At 41.8% G+C, this 23265-nt stretch overlaps 1 protein-coding gene and 1 non-coding gene across 4 annotated transcripts; one reads left to right on the forward strand and one right to left on the reverse strand.

Annotated features, from left to right (window-relative positions):
- Window positions 1–2001: 2001 nt before the first annotated feature.
- LOC139910199 (high-affinity choline transporter 1-like) lies at window positions 2002–22496 on the forward strand. Of its 3 annotated transcripts, none has more exons than XM_071897420.2 (9): window positions 2002–2138; window positions 2791–3076; window positions 4799–4912; window positions 8113–8268; window positions 12887–13035; window positions 13847–13990; window positions 15370–15523; window positions 18870–19087; window positions 21043–22496. In XM_071897420.2, the coding sequence occupies exons 2-9, from the start codon at window positions 2893–2895 to the stop codon at window positions 21592–21594; spliced, it is 1671 nt and encodes a 556-aa protein (XP_071753521.1). In that variant the 5' UTR covers window positions 2002–2138; window positions 2791–2892; the 3' UTR covers window positions 21595–22496. The 3 variants fall into 3 exon arrangements, with proteins under 3 accessions (XP_071753521.1, XP_071753522.1, XP_071753524.1); XM_071897421.2 differs by lacking the exon at window positions 2002–2138 and adding an exon at window positions 2174–2304; XM_071897423.2 differs by lacking the exon at window positions 2002–2138 and having other exon boundaries at window positions 2774–3076.
- Window positions 19557–19629, reverse strand: trnar-ccg (transfer RNA arginine (anticodon CCG)). Its single transcript has one exon. It is a non-coding gene; the product is annotated as a tRNA-Arg (tRNA).
- Window positions 22497–23265: the final 769 nt, after the last annotated feature.

Raw genomic sequence — 23265 nt, forward strand, 5'->3', positions numbered from 1 at the left:
GAACTGTGAGGACTTCAATGGCCGCCGCTGAGCCTCGCCCTTTCTGCCATTCAGGAACTTTGACACGTAAAACCCCATAAAAGGATCGCTCTTCCGCTTCATGATCCATTTGACAAGCTGTATGAAGGAGCCTTAAAATACGTTGCCCCCCCCCCCCCCCGTGCTCCTTTCAGTCCATCTCCAGAGGAGGTGTGTTCAGATCGCGCTACAGTTGGCCCGTGGCCAGCAGGATGCACAGGGACGCATTGTGAACCGGGTTATTGTTTTTATGAAGAGGCCCGGGTGTTTTGCTTTGCATCATGGGAAGAGCAGCAGTGAGAAATGAGATGATGGAGGCAGTGGAGGGGCGATCAGAATAAAGTTCTGCCTGTGTTCTGTTTATATTTAGAGTTATTTCTCACAATTATTAATAACACCATCAGAATTACTGCTTGAAATATTTAGCTCACCTCAGAATTATTGTTTGCACTATCATAAATATATGAATCCATAGTTGGATGCAGCAAATAGCCTGCGTTTGACTGTTTAACACATTGCTGTGAATTATTTCTGTTTAAATAGTCTATTGTTAATTCATTAAATAATTATCTTTACTGTGATGGGTTTGTTGTTAGACATCAAAGAACTACTCTCTCACTGAGAGCATATGAACAATAAAACCATATAAACTTGCTACTACTTCTGCTTTAGCATACCAGTCATTTGACAACCTGTTAGTTATTATAGAGTAGGATATGACATAGCCAGAACATGCTACAAATCATTTTCCTGAATGATTATGATGACCTGATAAAACAAATTCAGAGTGACGGAGCGTCCCGGTGGCTCAGCTGGCTAATGTGAACACCATGTATCTGCAGTGTTGTAGGTTCAAGTCTCTCCCGTCGTTCCTGTCTCTCCCTGCTGTGGAATATCAAGTACAGCAAAAAATAATCTTTTAATCAATAATCTAATAATCCCAGGCTAGGGCTCGTGGTGCAACACTCGAACCGGACATCCACATCGCGAGCAAGCCACTTGATTCTGACTGGTTATCAGAGGTGCGAGAGGCTCCGACTGCATCTATGGAGTGATCTGCAGCTAGAACTTGTTTTTTTTTTTTTTATCAAGAAAAATAAAATGTTATGTATTGATACAACTCATGTATTTTTCTCTGACTGGGTATTGCCTTTCATTGTGTTCCATTGTTTTGATGAGTTAACATACTGTAGCTAGGTAGCGAGTGCTAATGGTACATTGATCAAAAATAAATCATAAAAAAGCCAATGAGATTATTTCTGCCTCTAGAGCAGCTCTGCCTCTGAGAAATGTTTGTAGAATTTATGCCACATTCACATCAAATCGAAAGACCCGAAAGAGCGCAATGACATTTTGTTGACAATTTAGACGCATGAAAATCAAAATCTTTTTTATTTCTGAATTTAAAATCAGCCATAAACAAACTGCAGCAGACATTACATTCCTAGCCGATTGTATTACTGTGAATATAACTGAAAGCCTAATTTTGATATTCATGGACTGCTGACATCAGGGGATTCACCTGTACACACTCGCACATTTCATGACGTGGGAGATATCTGACACAAAACATCCCATGTAGACTATCCTAATTGTATCCTTAGCCTACTACGGAAGAGGATTAGGGCCACACGTGAGTCTTGAGACTAATCCCAGAATTGAGTAGACTACAGTAGCCTATACAGTATATTCAGTATAAAGTCAGAATTCTGAAGTAAAAGTCAAAATTCTGAGATTCTGAGAAGAAAGTCAGCATTCTGAGGTTGAGGTCAGAATTCTAAGAAAAAATAAATCAGCCTTAAAACTCAGAATTGTGATTTTATTCTCAGAATTCTGAGATTAATCTCAGCACGCAAATAGGCCTACATTTTTCATACATGACCCTAATCCTCTTCCGCAAATAAGGCTACCGCTAGGAGGATGACGTGACGGTTTTTTTCCCCATCTGAAACGTTGTATTTACGGTAAATCCGGCATGACGTGAACACGGCATAAAACTCCTCTTTGCCCTCCACCATCCGTCCCGGTCCGGTCTGGAGTGATGAAGGCTCCCCGGGATTAATGTGCGGAATTCCCCCTTGAACAAGGACGACGCCTATAGTGGAGATCCGGGGGGCAAGGTGAAGCTATAAATACACAGGACTGCAACGGAAAATGCTTTTTATACTGAGCTTATCCAGTGTGACTACGGTTTCACCAGCAGGTCGTGTCCCGTTTTGAAGATCTCATTACTGTCCGCGCTGCCTTGGACAGTCGGCAAAAGAAAATACATCTCACAGAAAATATGTGAGCTGAAAATAGACTTTCTTCCTTTGTTCTGTTGGCAACAAGGAGCCGATTGAAAATGCATTTCGGCTAGTCAAAATACCATTTACACGTACAAATACATTTTTTGGCCATTTATTCTATAGTTTTGTAGCATGATGTGTAGGCTAATCATATTCTGAAGTACATGTACCATATGTGAAATGCATTTTTTGCAGTCGGTAACCACCCAGTTTCCCACAGGGATCAGTAGCTACAGTGTTATCTAATCTAATCTACTCTAATCTAACAGTCTAGTCTCAAACGGGCCTATAGCCGTTATATGTGAAATGCATTTTTGTCGTATGGGATCATTGCTGCGGTAATTGGCGTAAATGCCGCTGGCGCTGTAAACTGGGCAGAATATAGCGGTCGGTTACATTCCTCTGTAGTCTGTCTCTGCCAGTCTGTTTCCTGTATCAATTTGTACAAGAGGTTAATTCAGACGCAGTTTTGTTCTGCTGGCAGTGGCACACCGCGGCCGTGAGGGAGGGATGTCCTCTGTCATCCGACCGGCACAGCAGTCACACGGTCAACCAGTCGGTCCTGCAGACGGAGTCCAGCGGCACCATGGCGCTCAACATCCCCGGAGTGACGGTGATGGTGTTTTTCTACCTGCTGGTGCTCGGAACCGGCATCTGGGCTTCCTTCAAGTCCAAACGGGAAGCCAAGAAGGGCCAGGGGGATAAGACGGAGATGGCCCTGCTGGGGAACCGGGGCATCAACTTGGTGGTGGGGATCTTCACCATGACCGGTGAGCACAAAAAAAAATCTATTTTAAGACGTTATTTTGCCTTCTATTTGTTTCATAGATAGATAGAAAAATATTTTGTTGAAACATTAAGTCCTTATTTTTTTTTTTTTTTATCAGTTTCTCCATTTGTTCCTTGTTTCGCCTACTGCCAAAATATTAGTTTTAACAGCCATTTGCTTAAAGTTTAGAGTCTTAACATATTGTTTTCTTACATTTCTTCTGATAAATGTAGTTAGGCTACATCCAGTGCAGTTTCACCTGTAGGCCTACAAGATTTTTCTGGAAACAAGTGACACTACCTTTGAAGTAAATCAGATCAAATTGAATGAATTTAGCACATTTCACGCAGCAGTGTAATTCACACGGCTTTATTTAAACCAGTTCAGGGTCATGAGAAAGACAAACAATGAACTGTAGTTTCTTGTTTGTCTATAGGCTATTACAATAGTCTATAGCTGCCAGCAGTAGTGAGCAGCCAGGTTACCACAGCCTGACAAAGAACACGCTGTGTTCCCAGATTGCCCCGCAAGGCATTGTGGGTATTAGAGTCTTTATTGTCGCAGCACAGCAGAAGATCAAATGACTGTCTTTTCTTCAAATTTCAACGAATCAACATGGTTTGGTAGATATCTTTAAAATGAAGTTTCTGATCAAGTTCAAGTGAATTGATTACTTTGTCATGATTTTACAGTCAGTTGAACTTTTTGTACAAATTTAAAAATTGCTAGGTTATTAACTTGGCCATTTTTGGACCGATCCTAAAGCTTTTTGCAAACTAAGTTAAGGTATGCCCATTGAATGTACTTACTAAATGTCATGTCAGTCTGACCTGCGGTTCATGAGAACGTTTTTCAAAAAATCTAAAATTTATAACAACAGGACTCCCTAGAAACTTAATAGGTAGCACTGACACTGTGGTAACCTAATAACAGAAACAAGATAACCAGCGTCTTAGAGGGACACGAGAGCAGGAGAAGTAACGTTTAAAGACTCTACACATTATAAATATATATCTAGATAAAACACTTGCTCTAAATAAGGCAGATCACTTCAGCAGTTTGATGCAAGTGAATCCTTTAAGCAAGTTGATTTGCATTGGAAGGAAGTGAAATTATCTCACACGGCAGATTTCTTCAGTGGTTTCAAGAAAAAACAAGATTTTAAGCCTCAATGCTGGACTAAATGACCGCATGGACAAGAAACAACTGGAGAAACTGTTGAAAAATAGGAACTTGGTTTGAAATCAGCTTAGCCTACAAAATATTAGGGAAGTGTGATCCTTTTTGATGTATTAAACCCGCTTCAGTCATGAAGGGGAGATAGAGATGAGGGATACAGGTTAAAGTAGGATTTTTAAACATTGCTTTATACTCACACATACATGTATTTCATGTTCTATTAATGGCACCCGACCTGAATCAACACTGGTTATCGTTTGGGTCGTTTCAGCGCTCTGAGAAGAAGACCACAGTGTCAGGACACAGGAAATGAAAGTGGATGTTTTAAAGTGATTTGTCATTAAATTTACAGTCAACTCCTAATTAAATTTTATTTCTTATTAAATTTACAGTAGACAGGCTGGGTGCTATCGCGTTATCATGTTACAAGCAGGTGCAAGTTTGGCTCGAGCGAGAGCCAGCCTTCCTACTACTCAATCCTCCATCTGTCTGTGTGTGTGTGTGTGTGTGTGTGTGTGTTTACATGTGTGTGTGTGTCTTACAGCTACATGGGTTGGAGGAGGCTTCATCGTGGGCACGGCGGAGGCAGTGTACAACCCCTCAATGGGACTAATCTGGGCTGTCATGCCAGTAGCAGCAACCATGTGCTTCATCATTGGTGAGATTCTCTCTAAAGTAATCCTGATAGTGATACTGGCAGCTGAATTAAAGCCCTGATAGTCCTGTGTCACTCAGGAGGCAGAGCAAGGCAGGAAAAGTGCCAGAGTTAGGGGGCTTCATTCCCACTATTAGAGGACAAATCCACCCCAAAACACTTTAACACTTTTTTGAAACAGCTATCTTGCATTCCTGGGTCCATTTGGTTGTCTTATTTTTCTTATTCCTGTGGATAAGTGGCCAAACGTAGACGACGGGACGCCATGTCCAGATATTTCCAGCAGCTACAGCGGAGTTTGTAGGGATGAGGTGATCTGCTTATCTCACGATACGATTTTATACGCGATATGGGGTTCAGGAGTCGACAACAAAGTCTGACTTGTGCAGAATTATGTTTATTTCTGAGACACAAATCTTTCTAGCGATGGCATTGGCTTGCTAGAATATAAAGAACAATTTAAAAATGTCATTACAAAGTGACAATAATATAATTTGGATGGAGAGCTTGTGAAATTTTGTGATTACTACAGCAGAATAAAATGGAGCTAATATCACGATTCATTTGTCTACCCCACGATACGCATTGTCACATTTTTGTGTTGCAATATATTGAATTTCAATATACTTCAATATTTCAATATATTGAATTTCAGTATGTGGTATATTGAATTTCAATATATTGTCCCATCACTAGGAGTGTGACAGCAGAAAATGTGCGATCTAAAACATCAACAGTAAATGTCAGGTTTTGGTGTCAGTCCCTCAGAATCATTTTGCACTGACATAGAAGAGGCAGAGAGGCCGCTTTCTCCACCCACAGGAGCCTCAATAGACCAGAATGCAATGCAGCCACAGCTGACATCGTTGCAGATCTGTTGTCGGTAACATGTGAAACACAACACCCTCTTCATCGACTTCCTTGTAATTTGAACAACTGGGCACGGCACCGCAGCGTTGTTCTCTCTCAGCTCTCACTATTTCACTGGAAAAACTTACTGTACTCTCACTATTGTTCTCTCCACACACGAATGTACAACACAGAGAAGCTGCTTCTCTTGAGGCTGTCGAAATGCATTCAAGCAAATTTAGGAAGTCGCTAACTGGAGTAGACGCAGACGCGGCAGGTTGAGGAAGTGTGGTTCACCAAAAAAGTAAATTACAACACTTCATCACAAAATAACTCTGTAATGCACTGAACATCACAGACTGATGATATATAACTGTGAGAGTACCACAGGGTGGAATTTACCTTTAAAAAATATATTCGCTCATAGTATTGTACTACATTTTGAATAAACACGGTCACCAAATGCAATAGGTTACAACATTTTGCTTAGTTGCATGCAGAGATTACCAGGGAGCAAAAGGCAGCATTCCAGTTTCACACGAGAAAATCACATGAGAAAAAAAGGATTTATCCCTTAACACCCTGATGAATGTACGCTGGCATGAGTGTGCTATTTCCACATGCATGAGAAGAGGCAAGAGTCCCTTGGTACAGCCTTTCCTCCTTATAATTTTAATAACTGAACTAGGACTATGACCCAAGAACCTTGGTCCTATTTTCATTGCAGTGTACAAATGTATTTTACTGCAGTGATTGTAAATCTGTTATTAGACTGTTGTGAAGACAGATGTAGAATAGACTGTTAGTTTGCCTGTTTGTCCAACAAAGACATAGCAGTCTGCAGCTGTTAGACAATGTGCTTCTTAATATGAAGTGTTTTCCTAATCTAAACCCTAAAGTCACTTAAGAAAAAAATTGCAAACATGGCACAAAAAGAAGCCTAAAACAACTGACTTGTTCACATAAATGTCCAGCAAGGACCTCCTCCTTTGTTGGCAGAGGAATATATATATATATATGTATATATATCTGTATATATAAAAAAACCATGGGAATATATTGCGTACCTTAGTGTGTTTTTTTTTCCCTGCTTGTGGAAATTATCCGAGCCTGTGCTCATTTGCATGCCCAGTCTTAGTAAATACCTTGCATTTGAATTGAAACTTGCAGTGCTGCTACCAGCATGCATTGCACAGCTGCTTAGATAGAAAATGAATGGGAAGCGTGGAAATGACGCCCATCGCCAGAGTTGGTACCAAAACATACGATAAGGAGCGGGGGGGTGGGGGGGGGGGGGAGGGGGGACGGCAACAAGGACAATTTCCCTTATTTATGATGCAGCGTTCATGTCACGTGGGATTTACCATAAATACAACCTTCCGACTGGGAAAAAACATTCATGCCAGCCTTCTAGTGGTGATTACAAGTAGGACGTGGGATTTGTTTGCAGGCTGTGATTTCTCCCACTTGATTTTCAGAAGCGTGTCAACACAGCCGGTAAACACTGCAGCAAATCCACAGATGTGAGCAGTCCAAGATAATATGAATCATGAAAATCAAGTAATATACAATCAGTTATGAAAAGCGAGTAACGTCTGCTGAAGTTTGTTTACGGTTGATTTACAAACCAACGAGTTTAAACACGTGAGCGCTTCCAAGTTATTGCAACGAGATATCATCCTGTTCTTTCACTTCTTCCGATATGACTTGAATGCAGCATTATTGAATTGTCCAAAGGTGTAAAGACAACATATGAAGAGTGACATTCAGCTGTGTTTCCCTTTAACAACAACATGTTTTAATATGAAATGTAAATGTATTGTATTTCTAAATTATCAGAAATCGAGTCAATAAAACAATACAAACGTTCAGTGCTGATATTTTCATCTTCAAAAGCTGATCGATGAGTTTCCACAAATCACATGCAGATCACAAATTTCACTGATAAATATCTGATGGTCTAACTAACACATCTACGTCACACTGCAAAAAATGGCAAGCTGTCAAGTGATTTTATCAAATTATCTCACTGCACTGGCAGATAATCTTACTGTTTTCAATAAATTTCACTTGATTCATGCCAATATGACATCTTTCAAGAAATCATCATAAAACAATGAAGAAAATCTTGAAACCTTCTCCAAGACAATTTCACTTTTACCAAGAAAATATCCTGAAACAAATTTGTTGAAACCAGTAAAATGATCTGCCAGTGCAGAAAGATGATTTCACTTAAAAAAAATAAAATAAGATACGTTGATAAGTCTGGATACAAGATAAAATGACTTAACAATTTTGTCAGCTTTTGCAGTGCATGACTCTAACTTTGTCTGTTTGTGTGTTCCATCATGGAGGCGGCCTGTTCTTCGCCAAGCCGATGAGAGACAGGAAATACGTGACCATGATGGATCCTTTCCAGATCAAGTATGGAAAAGTACCAACGGCCGCTCTGTCGCTGACGGCACTTGCATCTGAGATTATGTGGGTGACGGGAACACTCATAGGATTAGGTAAGAATGTGGCTATCTGCGAATGCCACACCTTCAGTGTATTGGCATGTGTATGTGTGTGTGTGTGTTTGTCTGTGTGCGATAGTGTGTGTGTGTGTGTGATACATGCAATCCTATTATATGTTGACCCTGGCAGTTGAGCAGCTGTTGATCCCAGCTCTCTGCTGAGGTGTGGAATGAAACACTAATCTTTGTTTAATTGTACAGTTAGCCTGAAATAACTCCATCGGTAACGAGTCCATGTATCGATTTAGCAAGGCAGGGAGTCGAGGTTTTGAGGCGCAATAAAAAACGATGGTAAATTATGATCTCCAGTCGGTGATCATAAGCCAAACAACCTCCGATATGAACAAAAAACAATCTCTTTCTGGATCTTATTTCTTTTCCTATGGCTGTTCTGGGTGTCAAAGAAGTATTTCCTACATCTGCTGTCTGGATGCTGTGGCTGTGATCCTTGCGCTTCTTAGGCAAGGCAAGGCAAACTTTATTTATATAGTGCATTTCATACACAAGGCAAATTCAATATGCTTCACATGAAACACACAAAAACCCATAATTTGTCAGGTAAAATGACATCAACTCATAAAATGACATTGAAAAGAAAGAAAGAAAGAAAGAAAAAATAGGTAATGATAATAATAAAATATAAAATAATAAATAATAATAAAAATAATAACACTTCACTGTTATATCTACATACAGATGATTTAGCAAAAGGCCACAGAGCAAAGGAATGTTTGACAGTGGGAACATCTCAGTGCTTCTGGAAGTTTATTCCAGTAATTGGGAGCATAATTACTAAAAGCAGCTTCACCAGATTTCTTACTGTTTGGTTGCTTGCAATGCTGGCAATCAAGAAAGCTAATCTTATTCTACTGTTGCCTTCACTGTAAACTGCTCTGGATAAGACAAATAGAAATAAATAAATGCTAATGTGATAACAACTGTCATATAATGTAATAGTGTGATGTTGCCACTAATCAAGCCCTCCCAGAAGCCGCTCTGTGATTTAGTCAAAGTGAAGCATTAACAGTAACGTTAAGTACTAACCAAAGTGAAAGTGTCCATGAGTAAGACGCTGAACCTTTACCTGCTCACTCACTGTAAACCTCTCTGAATAAGAGCTTCAGCTAAATGTTTCAAATGTAAAATTGTAAGTGTGTTAACTTCTTCAACTCTTTCAACAATAGCACTGGACGGAAATAATATGTCATCATTATTCATTTGCTTAAATTCATGTTAAATGAAAGGTCCGTTTTTTAATGTGGACACTGAGCAGGTAAACGCTTGCTTTGCTTCACATTTCCCCTAAAATAGTGACAGGAAATTTTGCGCAGATTTGCCCTGTGTATGTGTGCACTCAAATGAGGCTCTGACCCCCCCCACCCCACCCACCCCACCCCACCCACCCCGCCCTCCCCACCCTCCCCTCTCCTTGTCATTGAAATGCCCTTCAGCAAGGCATTTGAAGTCCAACTCCGTGGCCAACAGTAGCAGACTGTGATTGCACTGGGCAGCGTCCAGGTGTGAGTGCGTTGAACTGTGTGAATGTAAAGTAGGGCGTTGCTGAGGAAGTGAATCATCAAAGTGCTCGGCAAACCTTCCCTGGACAAATACAGATTAAATGTGTATAGATAACAAAGCAGATGCAATTAATAACTGTGCTAACTGAGGTAAGTGAGTAAGTAAAACTTTATTTATGTAGCACTTTTCAGTCGAGAAGTCACAAAGTGCTTCACATGATAAAACAAACAATATAAATAAAATAAATAAAGGAGTGTAGAGAATTCAGGTGATGCAGTACAGTACCAACTAAAAGCTACTTCAGTGCAGATTAAAGCAACAGTAAGCCCAACAAATACATGGGGAAAATCAGCTGTAATGTAATGTAAAATACAGATGGTAAAAGGAACACAAGGAGCAATAAAAATAGGATAACCTGTTCATTAATACAAGGCTTCAGTTTAACGATGCGACAATTAACGATGCGAACAGGTGACCAGATTTTTTGTAAGGGAGAACTGAGACATAATTTGTGTTAGCTCAGTGATGGAAGATGAAAATGTTGCAGCCAAATGTTTCTTAAAAAGGAGAGTTTAAGCGGGGAGGTAGATAAATGAGAAGTGGAATGAAAAAGGACGCGTTTGTGGTCAAAAATAAAATGTGTATGGTGCTAACAGACAGGCCAGAGGAGAAAAGGAGATCAAGTGTATGACCACGATTATGAGTTAGGAGCCCTGATACATGCTGTACAAAGTTCAACAATTCAGTAATATTTAAAAATTCAGACTCAGACAGAAAGCTAGGATTTGGCTTAGGTGGACAATACACAATAATATGGCAAATAGGGTTGATACAGTCAATTTTTAAAGCAAGCACCTTGAAAGTGGGGAGTTCATCTGTAATGACAGGGCTGCTTTAAAACCAATGAATTAAAGTAAGTATAGGTAGGGGGGGATAACTCAATAAGAGGGCTACTTTGCCGTGGCCATAGCCATGTTTGAGTAAGAAGTAAAAAGTCCAAATTGTGTCTTGAAATACAATCATTTAGAATAAAGGACTTAACATTTAAAAGAGCCGTCTCGGTATGACGTACAGGCTGAGGGTTTCTTAAACAGCTTAGGTTTGACTGAGGACAGGTATATGGATCAGATTATCTGGGTTGGCGGCGACGAGCCGCTGGCAGGCCCGCCACCCGTCGAGCCCAGCAGATTCTCTAGCACTTACACGTAACGCTATATCATAAAGCTGCGGGTGTGAGGGGATCGAATTCGGTAGCCCAGGCCCCATCGGGATATGGGGGAATCATCAGCGTTGACAGAGGGGCTTGGGCTCAGGGGAGATCATCTGCAGGAGGACACAGCAGCATGAGGATGGCGAAGGCTATAAAAGAAGTTTGCAGAAAGTTTGCATCTGCATGACCGTCTCTGCGATCCCAGAGGAGATTAAAATGGTCAGTAAAATCCAGGTTGTGAGCAGGACATGTGGAGGACAGCCAAGTGTGTAAGATCAGCAGCCTGCCAAAGCAGGTGAGGCAATACCTCACCCTTCCAATAATCCCGGCCTAGTTGACATGACACCCTGTATGTTAGTGAGTGAATGAGTTATCACTCCGGGTGCACAGGGATCCGTCACAAACTCCCTCACCCTAGGGAGAAGTACCAAGAATGAGAACAAAATCCACCGGACTTAAATGAAGAGTTGAAGACCTTTCGCCACTCATCCAACAGGCTTCATCAGTTCTGCTTAGTGCTTCAACTCTTCATGTTAAATCCACTGAATTTTGTTTTTATTTTTTGTTAGACATTTTACTACCTGGATGACTGAAATGAATCTACACACACCAATAATAAGTGTGTGTGTTCCTGTATTTCTGTAGTTGTGAACCAAATGAAGGATAGAAAGTGGAATTTAAGGGTTTATTTTAGGGTTACTGCCTTGGGTTTAAGTTTAGGGTTAAAGTTAGATTAGGATTAGGTTTACATCAGGGTGAGGGTTAAGGCCGTTCTCACTACAACATCCAAAAAACATACAAAAATAGGATATCCTTAAGTTCCTCCCGGCGTAAACATGGATGTTCTATGCAGTCTTAATTGTGAACGTGATGGAGAATATCTTGTTGTGCTCATAAAGTCCTAAAATCGTGATTTAGTTAATTGACGGGTAAACAGTATTATTCCACTAATCTTGGATTTAACCTCAGCTCTCCAAATCCTATGCCAGAAATGTACCATGACCGAGTGTACAACTTTGGTGAAAATATATAAGATTTCAAATGTGCCCCAACCCGGTGACACAATATCCCTTATAGGATCGTTCCCAGAGAATAGTCTTTGAGTTCGCTTGTTTCAAGAGTTTTCTCCGCTCACCCGGCTGTCCAGTCCATCCAATTTGGCTCGGCCACAGCAGATTCCAATGCACAAGCAAGTATCACGCCAACAATCTGTTTTATTTTGCCTACTCTCCTGGTGCAGTTAGAGGTCCTGCTTATGATTGGCGTAGCCTCCAAAGTCCCGTTATTTGAACTACTCACTCGACTTTCTGTTTCTCAGGGAACGATCACTATAGGCCTGGTCATCTCCATCCTTCTGGCCTCTGTTTATCAATAATCTGACTTCATTCTCATCCTATAACTCTTGCAATGATATACTGCTTTGTTGATATTTTCCCTAGCCCTCCTGCAGCTATAGATTGTGTTGTGTTTTCCCTTTTGTGCTTGTTTCCTGTATTGCTGTTTAGTTGTAGCTGTAGATTTAGTCGCTTAACAGTAGAAATAAATGTGTGTGAGACTAAGAGTAACTTGTTCTGTGTTCGCTTGCTCACAAAATCAATCACTAAACTGGAAAAGATCCATGCTGCCCTGTTCTAAATAAATATACTGTAGTAATACTATTAATAATAATCATAACAATAATAGTTAACCATAACCATAACCTATCTCATGTGTTTCCCCTGTGTTATTATACTGGCCTTTATAGAAATTGGTTCGTTGGATGAATAATTGTCTACTAGGGATGTGTATAACAATTCCTTATCATTTCCCCTTTAAAATAATATTACCTTTGAGCTCAGTTTCCTACGTGTGTGCATCTGATGTGTGTGTGTGTGTGTTTCACAGGTGTTACCATGAGTGTGATTCTGGATTTGTCCTACACTGTGAGCATCTGGATCTCTGCTGCAGTGGCCATTACCTACACACTGCTGGGAGGTCTCTACTCTGTGGCCTACACAGACATCATACAGCTCATTCTCATCTTCATCAGCTTGGTGAGTTGTTCTGAGGTTATGAAACCTTTTAAAAACCAACTAGATGAACTCAAAAATGAAGCGGTGGTCAAGCTAAAAACAAGGCGGTTTTTGTTAGTTCCTGAAAGTTCCTATTTCCTATGAGATATGAGGTTTTCACCCAACAACAGTGTTATGCAGAAGTCTGCTAATTTACCCAAAATAAATGTCCAGTTGAAGAGTTCTGTTCTAAAACACACACATTTTATGTTAACTACTATCCTATAAAAATGATAGTAAGAACAACAAAGAAAATAAGATGACACTTTATTGATCCCCATGGGGAAATTACATTGTTTTAGCAGGAAAGGTAATAGAAGTCAATAGAGGAAAAGACAAGTAGAGTATAAGCAGTGTATAAAAAAGCAATATGTGCATTATTATCTGTTCTCTGTATCACTATGTTATTGGAACAACAAACAGGAAAAGTAGTAGTAGGAGTAGTAGTTTTTATTAATAGTTTTAATTTTCTGCTGCCAACTAATTTTCAGAGTAGGTTTCATTTCTTTCAAACGATACAGGTCAAATTTTGGAATAAAACGCTTCAGTTTGCCCACAGTGCTCCCTGATGACATCATCTTTAGGTGTTCAGGAAAATCTTGTAACTTAGAGAAAATACCCTTTAATAAGCACCACTTGCTGATGGTTTTCTTACACAAGGTCCTTTCTGAAGATCGCCATCCCCAGAAGCCTGTATTCCCGCTCAATCACAAATTCCTGCCTGCTAACATTCTTCTTCTGAGGAATAACTGAAGTGTCGTCAGCTGAAGTTGTTTACTTTCTTTCTTCTCAGTGGCTGTGCGTCCCGTTCGCTCTGATGAGCCCCGCCACCTTTGACATCGCTGAGACGGCCTTCAACTACACCTTCCAGCCTCCCTGGGTCGGCACGCTGCAGGCGGACGAAGCCTGGAGGTGGATCGATAATTTTTTACTGATGGTAAGGCTTTTCTTTGGAAGGGTTCCCGTGCATACTGGAACACCTGACAGTTTAAAACTAGATGTCAGTCATGTTAAAGTGATGTTGAACTTTCATTTAAAAAGGGTTAGGGTTAGGGTTAGGGTTAGGGTTAGGGTTAAATAGGGTGTAAATAGGAGATAAAAGGTGGGAGACAGGACTTTGACAACGCAGATTCTGTCAATATATAAAAAAACAAGTCTCTCACTTGTTCAAAGGTTTAATAAACATAAAGAAAGAGATTCACTTAAAAACTGTTTTTTTTATATTATCAGAATCTGCTTTGTTTGCATTCATTTATGTGTTAGAAGTGTGATTTTCAGACCTTTCCTCCATACAATGGCAGTGAATGGAGAGAGAAAAAAAACACAATTCTCCAGTCTCCTCTACCGGAGCAACAGATAACAGAGAATCACCAGTTTTGTGGTTCTATCATGCAGGAAGAGATCACAAGTTTTTCTCTTAATACATTTTTTAGAACTTTGAAATTGTTTAAAGAAAAGTGATTTTGTTAAAAAAAAAAAAAATAGTGTGCAGGATGTACTGAGTTTGGGTATGACGAAAGATTTTCACCAATATTGTAATTAATTCATGGACCAAAGATTACCTGCAGCTCTAAAACACCTTGTTCACAAATCCATTTTGGACGCCCTCTCAAGTAGTTAATTGCAGCCTCTACGATTCGGAAATTTGCGATTTTGCGAGTAATTGTTCAGCTCCAGTTTGCAGCTGAGTGTGACGCGGTCAGGATGAGGGTCAGCACCTAGCTCCCAGAAACAGGTGGCACACAGGTGAGGTGTGAGAAACTGTCGTGAAGTGGAGTGGGGTGTTACTCAGTGAGGGTGAAAGGGATCATGAGATTGACCGAGGTTAGGTACAGCAGCCGGAGTACTGGAGGTGTTGTATCAAACCATGGTGGTGAAGAGAGAGCTGACCCACAAAGCGAAGCTCTCCATTCACCGGTCGATCATCGCTCAGACCCCCACCTACGGCCACAAGCTTTGGGTAGTAACCGATAGAATGAGATCACGGATACAAGCGACGGAAGTGAGGTTTCTCCGCAGGGTGGCTGGCCTCACTCTCCATGATAAGGGTGAGGAGTTCAGCAAATCTGGGAAGACCTCAGTGTGGAGACGCTGCACCTCTGCATTGAGAGGAGCTGGTTGAGGATATATGCAAACTGAGCAAATTGTGAAATGTTTTGGTATGTGACAAAGTGCTGACAGAAAAATCGAAACTTTGTCTTCATGCATGTACGGTAAAGAAGATAAATACTTCATCTCCAGCTATTCCTTGTCTCCTATTTTGATATATCCCGACCCGTCTCCTTCATCGCCTTGCATTTCTTTCCTCACTCTCAGGGTTTGGGGAACCTGGGTCTTCAGAACTTCCACCAGAGGACGCTGTCCGCCTCCTCCTCGGCTACAGCCAAGATCACCTGCTTCGCCGCTGCTTTCATCGTCCCCACCTTAGGAATCCCTCCCATCCTCCTCGGGGCGGTGGCTGCATCAACAGGTGCTGTAAAGGATTCATAAATAGGATAGAATAGAATAGAATACAACTCTACCACTACTTTCTATCGACTCGAGGCTGAATTGGAAGCTGCACGAGGGAACTTTGCATGTTGGCGGCCACAAATTTCAGAGAGAGTTAACTGAAAAATTTGAACTTCAATACGCAGAAGTCCTGTAAGGTGATGTCAGTAAACTGCACACAGCACGCTCATGTTTACCAACCCGGCCCGTCTGCGATGCTTTATACCAACGGAAACCAAAGAAACGAGAGAGGAAAAGATCTAATGTTGGTGAGTCCAGCTTTCTCTGGACGGAGCGCTGTTCACCGCTGTTTAGGAGACGGTTTGGATTTCACACCTAAGTTTTGATTTTTCACTTCCTGTTGGTGGAAATTGTGCAAATTCAGGTCAGGCAGTCAGTCAGTCAGCTGACGCCTAGTGAGATGATGCGCTTCCTCAGATGGCCTCTAGAGGGCAGCTTTGACTAAGAGAGGCAGTGTTTCCAATACATAAGCACAAAATCAAAAGTTGGTCAATGTAGAGAAATTGATCTAAATCGGTCTCTAATGCGCCTGCTGTCACATCATGTCATGTTTGTCATTTGGAGATGCACAGACAGCAGACCGGCAGCATTGTATTCAACAGTCTCCTGGTGTGAAAACGGATGTGAAACTTAATATTCCACCATTTGCTCCAAACTCTCCTGTGTTAGTAAGTAAACAGTAACCTGATAACACATCTGCTGCTGCCCTACAAATGTTAATGGTAGGTAACGTTACCTTGTGGTATTTAAGTAACACTAGTGGGATTATTTAATTGATAACCATGTAGCAGTGCTTCAGTGCATTGAATTGAATTGAATTGAATTGAACACACGGGCCGTGGGTCTGTACAGGATCTGTGCTCGTTTGCATAACAATCTTGCCCAGTGCATCTTTAAAGGGATTATGAAAAAACATTGAATAGAATTGAACTTAAAGAGTAACTAAACCACAAACCTAAATCTGGGTAAAACCTGATATCTAGTGGTGAAAAGCATGCTACTGAAATTGCCATCTGCTATTGGCTGATTTTTGGTGCCATGTGACTTTATACAACCATAGACTGTAAAAAAAAAAGATGGATCTAGTGAGTGTGACGTCACCCATAGTTTTCAAAGGGCCTTTTGAAGCTTAAAGATTGGGTTTAAGATTGCTGCCATGTTGATATTTTTTGGAGCCAGAGCAGCCAAAGTGAGCCTGAGGGTCGTTACAGAGCCGCAGCGCTGAACGCTATTGGCCCGTAATCAGCGAGCTGTCGACAACTGGACAGGCAACCTGTCAATCACTAGGAAAACAACCCTGTTTCATATCCGTTATATCTCATTAATGACACAATTATTTTGAAAATCGCCATAAAGACGCACATTAGAAGAAGTGAAATTAGCTACTGAGACCATAACCTTTATGTATTGATTTATATCAAAACTATGAGTGGGAGGTCCTATTAACTACTAATTCTACAGGATTAAAGTGATCAGAGGTTGTGATCACTTACAGTATTTTCTCACAGATAAAGGGTTAAAGTCAAAGGCTTGGATGGACAAGTCTGCTCCACTGCCCCCCCCCAGGGAGCAGACTTTTTAACAGACTTGGCAAACTAGAGATTCAATCCTTTATCAGTGGGCCATTACCAACAGTTGACAGAGGAATCAATAAATTTAGCAGGCTACTTGGATTGAAGACATAGCTGTCCACAACCTACAATTTAAAAGGACTGAACTTCATTGATAACTTTAATCTCTTCTGGGGGTGTAGACACCTTTTCAGAGCAGATGGCCTCCATCTAAACGGGTCCGGAGTTAAGCTACTAACGGACAATCTCCTCTACTCCCTTTGTCACCGGTCTGCCCCCCTCCTGGATGCACTTTGACACACTGCGGTCCCATCTTCAGCAGCAACCCCAGTCCCGGACCCAGCCTCAGCTTGGAGCTCTCTGTTCCTCCAGGTCGCCCTCACCCTCCCTCTCCCTCTCCCCCACCTCCCCTCTGTTAAGATTCATAGATAAGATAGAAGAACTGATGAATGCTGGTGTTAAACTCACCCCCCGACCCCTTCCCCAGCCCGTCCTAGCCAACCCTCATGCTCCGCCACCCCCAAAGCCCCCCCCCCCCCTCCCCTTCAACTCCCTCCCCCGCCCTGCCCCCCCCGACCTTCATCCATGCTGGATGTGCCAAGCACACTGTGTCACACCAGCATTGCTGATATCCACACCGGAGAAGCAAACAACTGATGGCCTTGTGGCCCCTGCTGCAGTGTAGCTGGTACTCCAATTTCCCATATCAAACTGGGACCCAAAACACATATCGCTGGATCACAACCACCACCAAGAGATTTTATGTTATTGCCTGTAACTTTCCCCGTTCCTGTTTTGACTAGCAGTAGAATAAGCAAGACGTACCCTCTCCAAAGTGAAGCAGATCCTTTCATACAAGACCAGTGTTAGATTAAATTGTGCATGTCCAACCCGCACTGTAAATGAAATGCCGGACCACCACTCCTTCACTGCCTGCCCAAAAAAACATAAAGCTCAGTTTGCTTAATGTTAGGTCTCTGGCTAGCAAGTCTCTTTTGATCAATGACCTAATTAATACTTATAAACTTGATTTTATGTTTTTAACTGAAACCTGGTTAGACAAAAATGGCAGAATGGCTATTCTTATTGAGTCTGCACCCCCAAATTTTTATTTTTTTAGATGTTTTTAGAGCTGACAGGAGAGGGGGAGGCGTTGCAGCTCTTTTCTCTGATGTGTTTCAGTGCAAACAGGTGTCACTTGGGGATTTTACATCTTTTGAATACCTTGCTTTTACTTTGAAATGTACTCTTCAAGTTTTATTTCTGATTGTATATAGACCAACAATTTCTTTGATGAGTTTGTTGAACTACTGTCCAAAATCTCCACAGATTTTGATGGTCTAGCTTTACCGGGTGACTTATATATTCACATTGATAATCCAAATGATGAGAGCTGACTAACATGCTAGAGGCTTTTTGGTCTGTCTCAGCATGTGTCAATACCTTGGACTTGATAATCACTAGGGGTCTCAATATCACTAAAACTGCTGCTATTTGATGTTGCCATATCTGATCATTTCTGTGTTTTCTTTGATGTGTGTATAAATCTGAAACTAGAAGCTAGGCCAAAAATTGTTAAAAAACGCTACATCAATGATAAGACTGCTGCAGCTTTTATGAACACCATATCTATGTCACCAATGCCCACTGCACATTCTGTGTTCTCTTTTCCATTTGTGTGTGTGTGCTGCCTTTCTTTGCTGTTTTCTATCTGTCTGTCTCTGTGTTCCTCAGACTGGAACCTGACTTCCTACGGTTCTCCGTCTCCATTTGAGCGTGGGGAGACCGGTCTCGTCCTGCCCATCGTCCTGCAGCACCTCACCCCGTTCTACATCTCCATCATCGGTATCGGAGCCGTGGCCGCCGCCGTGATGTCATCGACCGACTCCGCCCTGCTGTCTGCAGCCTCCATCTTCACCTCCAACATCTACAAGAACATCCTGAGGACCCAGGTGAGGAGGAGGAAGAGAGGGAGGAGAGGTGGAGTTATAGAGGAGTGTCAGAGACTTAAGATAGAAAGATATGAAATTAATTTATTTAGTAGGATAGGCCCCTTGAGATGTCGCATCCTATTGGGTGGGGAGTTTTTGTTCCAAAATAGAGTACGGGCCAGAAAGTGAGTTTTTAAAGCCACAAATCTCAGCACCTGGTGAAATCGTTGAGTCATTGGTACTGATCAATAACCCTATCTCTGACAGATATATTGTAGTCATTTTGTGCTATGCGGCAGTAAAAACTGTACTTAATTCACCTTTAATAACAAAGTGGGAGATTTGTTCACAGCACTAGTTGCCATATATGTCCACAGTGAGATTAGATACTTGGTATATTGACATCTTTGTGTACATACAGTATTTCAGAGTGCAGGACAAACCAAGAGAAATAGCCCATTAACAATTCATTACAGTCACATTAAGAAGACGACCCAGATGGGACTCGAACCCACAATCCCCAGCTCCGGAGGCTGATGCCTTATCCATTAGGCCACTGGGTCACTCATGCATACTAAAAGGTTCATCTACGTCCCAAAGCTGCCTTCTCATCACTCAGTAATGAAGAGAGGGGTCCACTAAGATTTGAGCTCAGATCACCAGATTCAAAATCCACAGAGGCGAAACTGTGGAACTTCTGCAAAAGAGCAAAATCAGAAATAAGAGGAAAAGATGACAAAGAGAAATAGAGAATGGTCAGAAATAATAACAGAGAATGTGGTCAAATAGTACATGCAAATAATTCTTGGTGCTGCAAATAATCCTCGGTGCTTGTTTTAACCTACCTTGAGTACCAGGTGGGTGGAGTAAATGCTGTAGAACAATACTGCACTGATTACCAGAACACTGAGACAGTCACAGGAAAGTATTTGAATGTTAATTAGTGTACTTATCTGTGATTGACAACTTACCTGACACTACCTGAAGGGTCGCCAAAACAAATTTCAAATCTGATTCCAGTCCCTGCTGCTTCAGCTAAGCATGATGGGCTTGTCTGTAACTTCCCCTCTTTGGTTTTACCAGTTAAAAAAACACAAGGAAATAACTGAATATGATCAGTCCAGACCGCGCTTTGCCCTCGGTTCATTTTGTTATGCTTGGCTTCCCAAGCATGAGGAACTGCTGGCTATCAGATGTCAACATCCGTCTCCTTATACCCATAAACCCTTGCGTTTTGGGCTCGTTTCCCGTAGGTGGTTTGGATTACGATCTCGCTCCTAATGAACCGTGCGGCAGTTCTCTTGGAAGAGGAATCAGACTCGTGTTGTCAGGCGTCTCAGCGCCGTTATTCGGTGACACCAGAGTTCAAATGGCATTGTTCTCAACGGGCGCAACATGAAATGAGAGCGACCCTCCATCCCCGGCTCCCAACACCAGCTGACACAAGGTTGCAGTTCAGAAAGGTTATTTATTTTAAACAAACCAAAGGACAACAAGGAAGCTATAAGCTTCAGGGTGAGTCAATGCCAAAATAAACAAAAGGAAACTAACTGGGGAGGACAACCTATCTCTCCTTACAAAAGAAAATGAAACAATCTCCTAACTAAACAAACGGGAGAAAAAGAGGACCAAAAGAAAATGAAACAAAATACAATCTCCCACCCCTACTGCCTCCTAAACCTAACACTAAAGAAAAGTAAAACAAACAATAGTACAATATTGTCTGCAGCATAACACCACCTCCTGTTGCGCTTCCTGGTTGTGGACGATCGCAAGTCTGCACTCCCCGCTGATTGGTTTGGGACGACCCCTAATATGATGAACCCTCCAAACGGGGGAGTGGGTAGGGTGAGGGTGTAGGGGCTGGTTTGGGATTTGGGACTCATTCACAACACCAGACACATCTCACAGAATGACAAATGACGATCAGCGGTCGTAACACAGGACCTTTCTCCCCCCCCCCCCCTTCCCTCCAGGCGTCAGAGACAGAGATCCAGTGGGTGATCCGGGTCTCTGTGATCGTGTTCGGCCTGGCCGGCACGTCGCTCACCTTCCTGGACAACAGCGTCCTGATGATCTGGATGCTGCGATCGGACCTCACCTACACCCTCATGCTCCCGCAACTGGTGTGCGTCCTCTTCTTCAGCATCTCCAACGGTTACGGGGCCATCATGGGCTGCATAGTGGGGATGCTGTTGAGAGTGTTGTGCGGGGAGCCGTTGCTAGGGCTACCACCGGTCCTCCAATTCCCAGGATGCATTCTCGTGGACGGCGTTTACATCCAGCGTTCTCCGATCAGGACCATCTGCATGCTCTCTGCTGTGGCGTCCATCTTGTTGTTCTCCTACCTGGCTTCTCTGCTCTTCAACAAAGGTTTCGTTCCTGAGAAATGGGACATGTTTAACGTGAAAGCCCAGCTGCCGCCACAAACAGAGGGCGGCGCCAAAACAGACCTTGAGGACGAGAACCCAAAAATGCAAAATGAGAATGATGAAGTGCTAGAACCAATGCTAGAATCAACATGTTAGCTAAGAGTCAAGAATGTTATGTAAATAAGACATCTTATTTCAAATACATTTTTATTTTGGAATCTGTATGGACTGGTTTGAGAACAAATGTATGTCATTTATGATGAGATACTCCTAAGTATCTTCTTTTATTTTTGTATACTTTTATGTACAACATAAATACAAAAAAAAAAAAAGGTTATCAAGAAAAAAGTAATATGAAAAACAATTTCACAGCTGTGCTCTCCATGTTGAGAGCTCAGTGTTTTCTCTGTAATTTTATGTAGCAGTGGTGTTTGGGGATAATTTAAATTTTGATTTCACATCCATCCTTGCTTTGGTCCAAGTTATGGTTCTAGTGGAGGCTGCAGTGCAAAAAAAAATCCATTACTTTGGATACTTAAGTACATTTAGGTAAATAGTACGTACATTATTTTCCCATTTTCTCTGTCAGAAGTGACTGTTCTTGCTGTGCTGCACCACTGCTGAGTGAATACAGACAAATCACTGGCAGAGCTACTTGAACAAACCAATGATGGGCGCTGTTAGGTGGAGAATGCCAACTGATCAGATTATGTTATACTCAGGGCTGGGGGAAAAACCGATTACATGCAGGCAAAGGGACTACAGTAATCTGAAATTTGTAACTATAATCAGTTAATTAAAAAAAAAATGAATGAAAAAAAAATCCCTCCTACCTCTTTCCATCAGCAAGTTTTTCCTCACACATGCATATGATCATTTGAAGGTCAGAGGAATATTGTGCTAAGTATCTTGTCAGGGTGCTTTGGCTTTCTCCCTTACACTCCTTGTTGCTTGTAATGTTCGCGATCTACGAATTTAAAGGTGCTATGTGTAGCATTTTAACATCAATACATCAGTCATTTTGAGACATTAGCACAATTACTGTAAACAAAAGAGAGCATCAGTGGTCAGCCTGTCAGCCTCTACCAGCCTCTACTCTGCATCCTCCATTGTTTCTCCACCTGGTGGATCTGGAGGGAAATCTGATGGATCGCTTTACGGCACAAAACAGAGCTAAAGCTTTCAGAGTCCCGTAATGGAACGAGTGAATGCATATTCACTGATATCAAGGTCTGTTATCAGCTCTTATTCTTTGTCTTGCTCTTCGATACAAGGAACAAGTAGCAGCAGCATCTTTGCAACGGGGCTTATGGGAAACGTGGTCTTAATTTGGAGAAACATAGCAGTAACAATACCACTGGTGTGAGATTGAATCGACCAATCGTCTCCACCGTGGTCTCACTTGTTTACGGTAATTATACCAAGGTATCACAATTCATTTCATAACGGTATATTGATGTTTAAAATGCTACATATACCACCTTTAAGCTTTTTCTACTGTCCACTCCAAGTCAGTTTCTGGATAGCAGCATCAGCTACACGCATGAAATGTAAATATAATTGCATCAAGCACTTGGTCAGTATTTTATGTGTGCATACTTTACTGCTTTAAGATTATAGGCAGTGTAGAGGACAAAACGTGACATTATGGGTCCTACTTACCTTACAAAAATAACTGGCCTGCGCTTGATCATTCAGCATGGGACCCTTTGGCATGCGGGGCTGTGACAGATGTCCTGGTTTGCACCCCCCCTACCCCCATCCCCCATCCCCCCATCCCCTTCACCGCCCCCCCCTCCCCCTGATGGCTGTGTCAATCTAAGTCAA

This window comes from Centroberyx gerrardi, chromosome 15 (assembly GCF_048128805.1).
Source record: "Centroberyx gerrardi isolate f3 chromosome 15, fCenGer3.hap1.cur.20231027, whole genome shotgun sequence".
In the NCBI taxonomy this organism is placed as follows: Eukaryota; Metazoa; Chordata; class Actinopteri; order Beryciformes; family Berycidae; genus Centroberyx; species Centroberyx gerrardi.

Coding starts and splice junctions, on each gene's coding strand:
- LOC139910199 (XM_071897420.2), top strand. CDS start 2,893: ATGGCGCTCAACATCCCCGGAGTGACGGTGATGGTGTTTTTCTACCTG. Junction 4,913..8,112: donor AACCATGTGCTTCATCATTG/GTGAGATTCTCT, acceptor TCCATCATGGAG/GCGGCCTGTTCTTCGCCAAG. Junction 8,269..12,886: donor GGGAACACTCATAGGATTAG/GTAAGAATGTGG, acceptor TGTGTTTCACAG/GTGTTACCATGAGTGTGATT.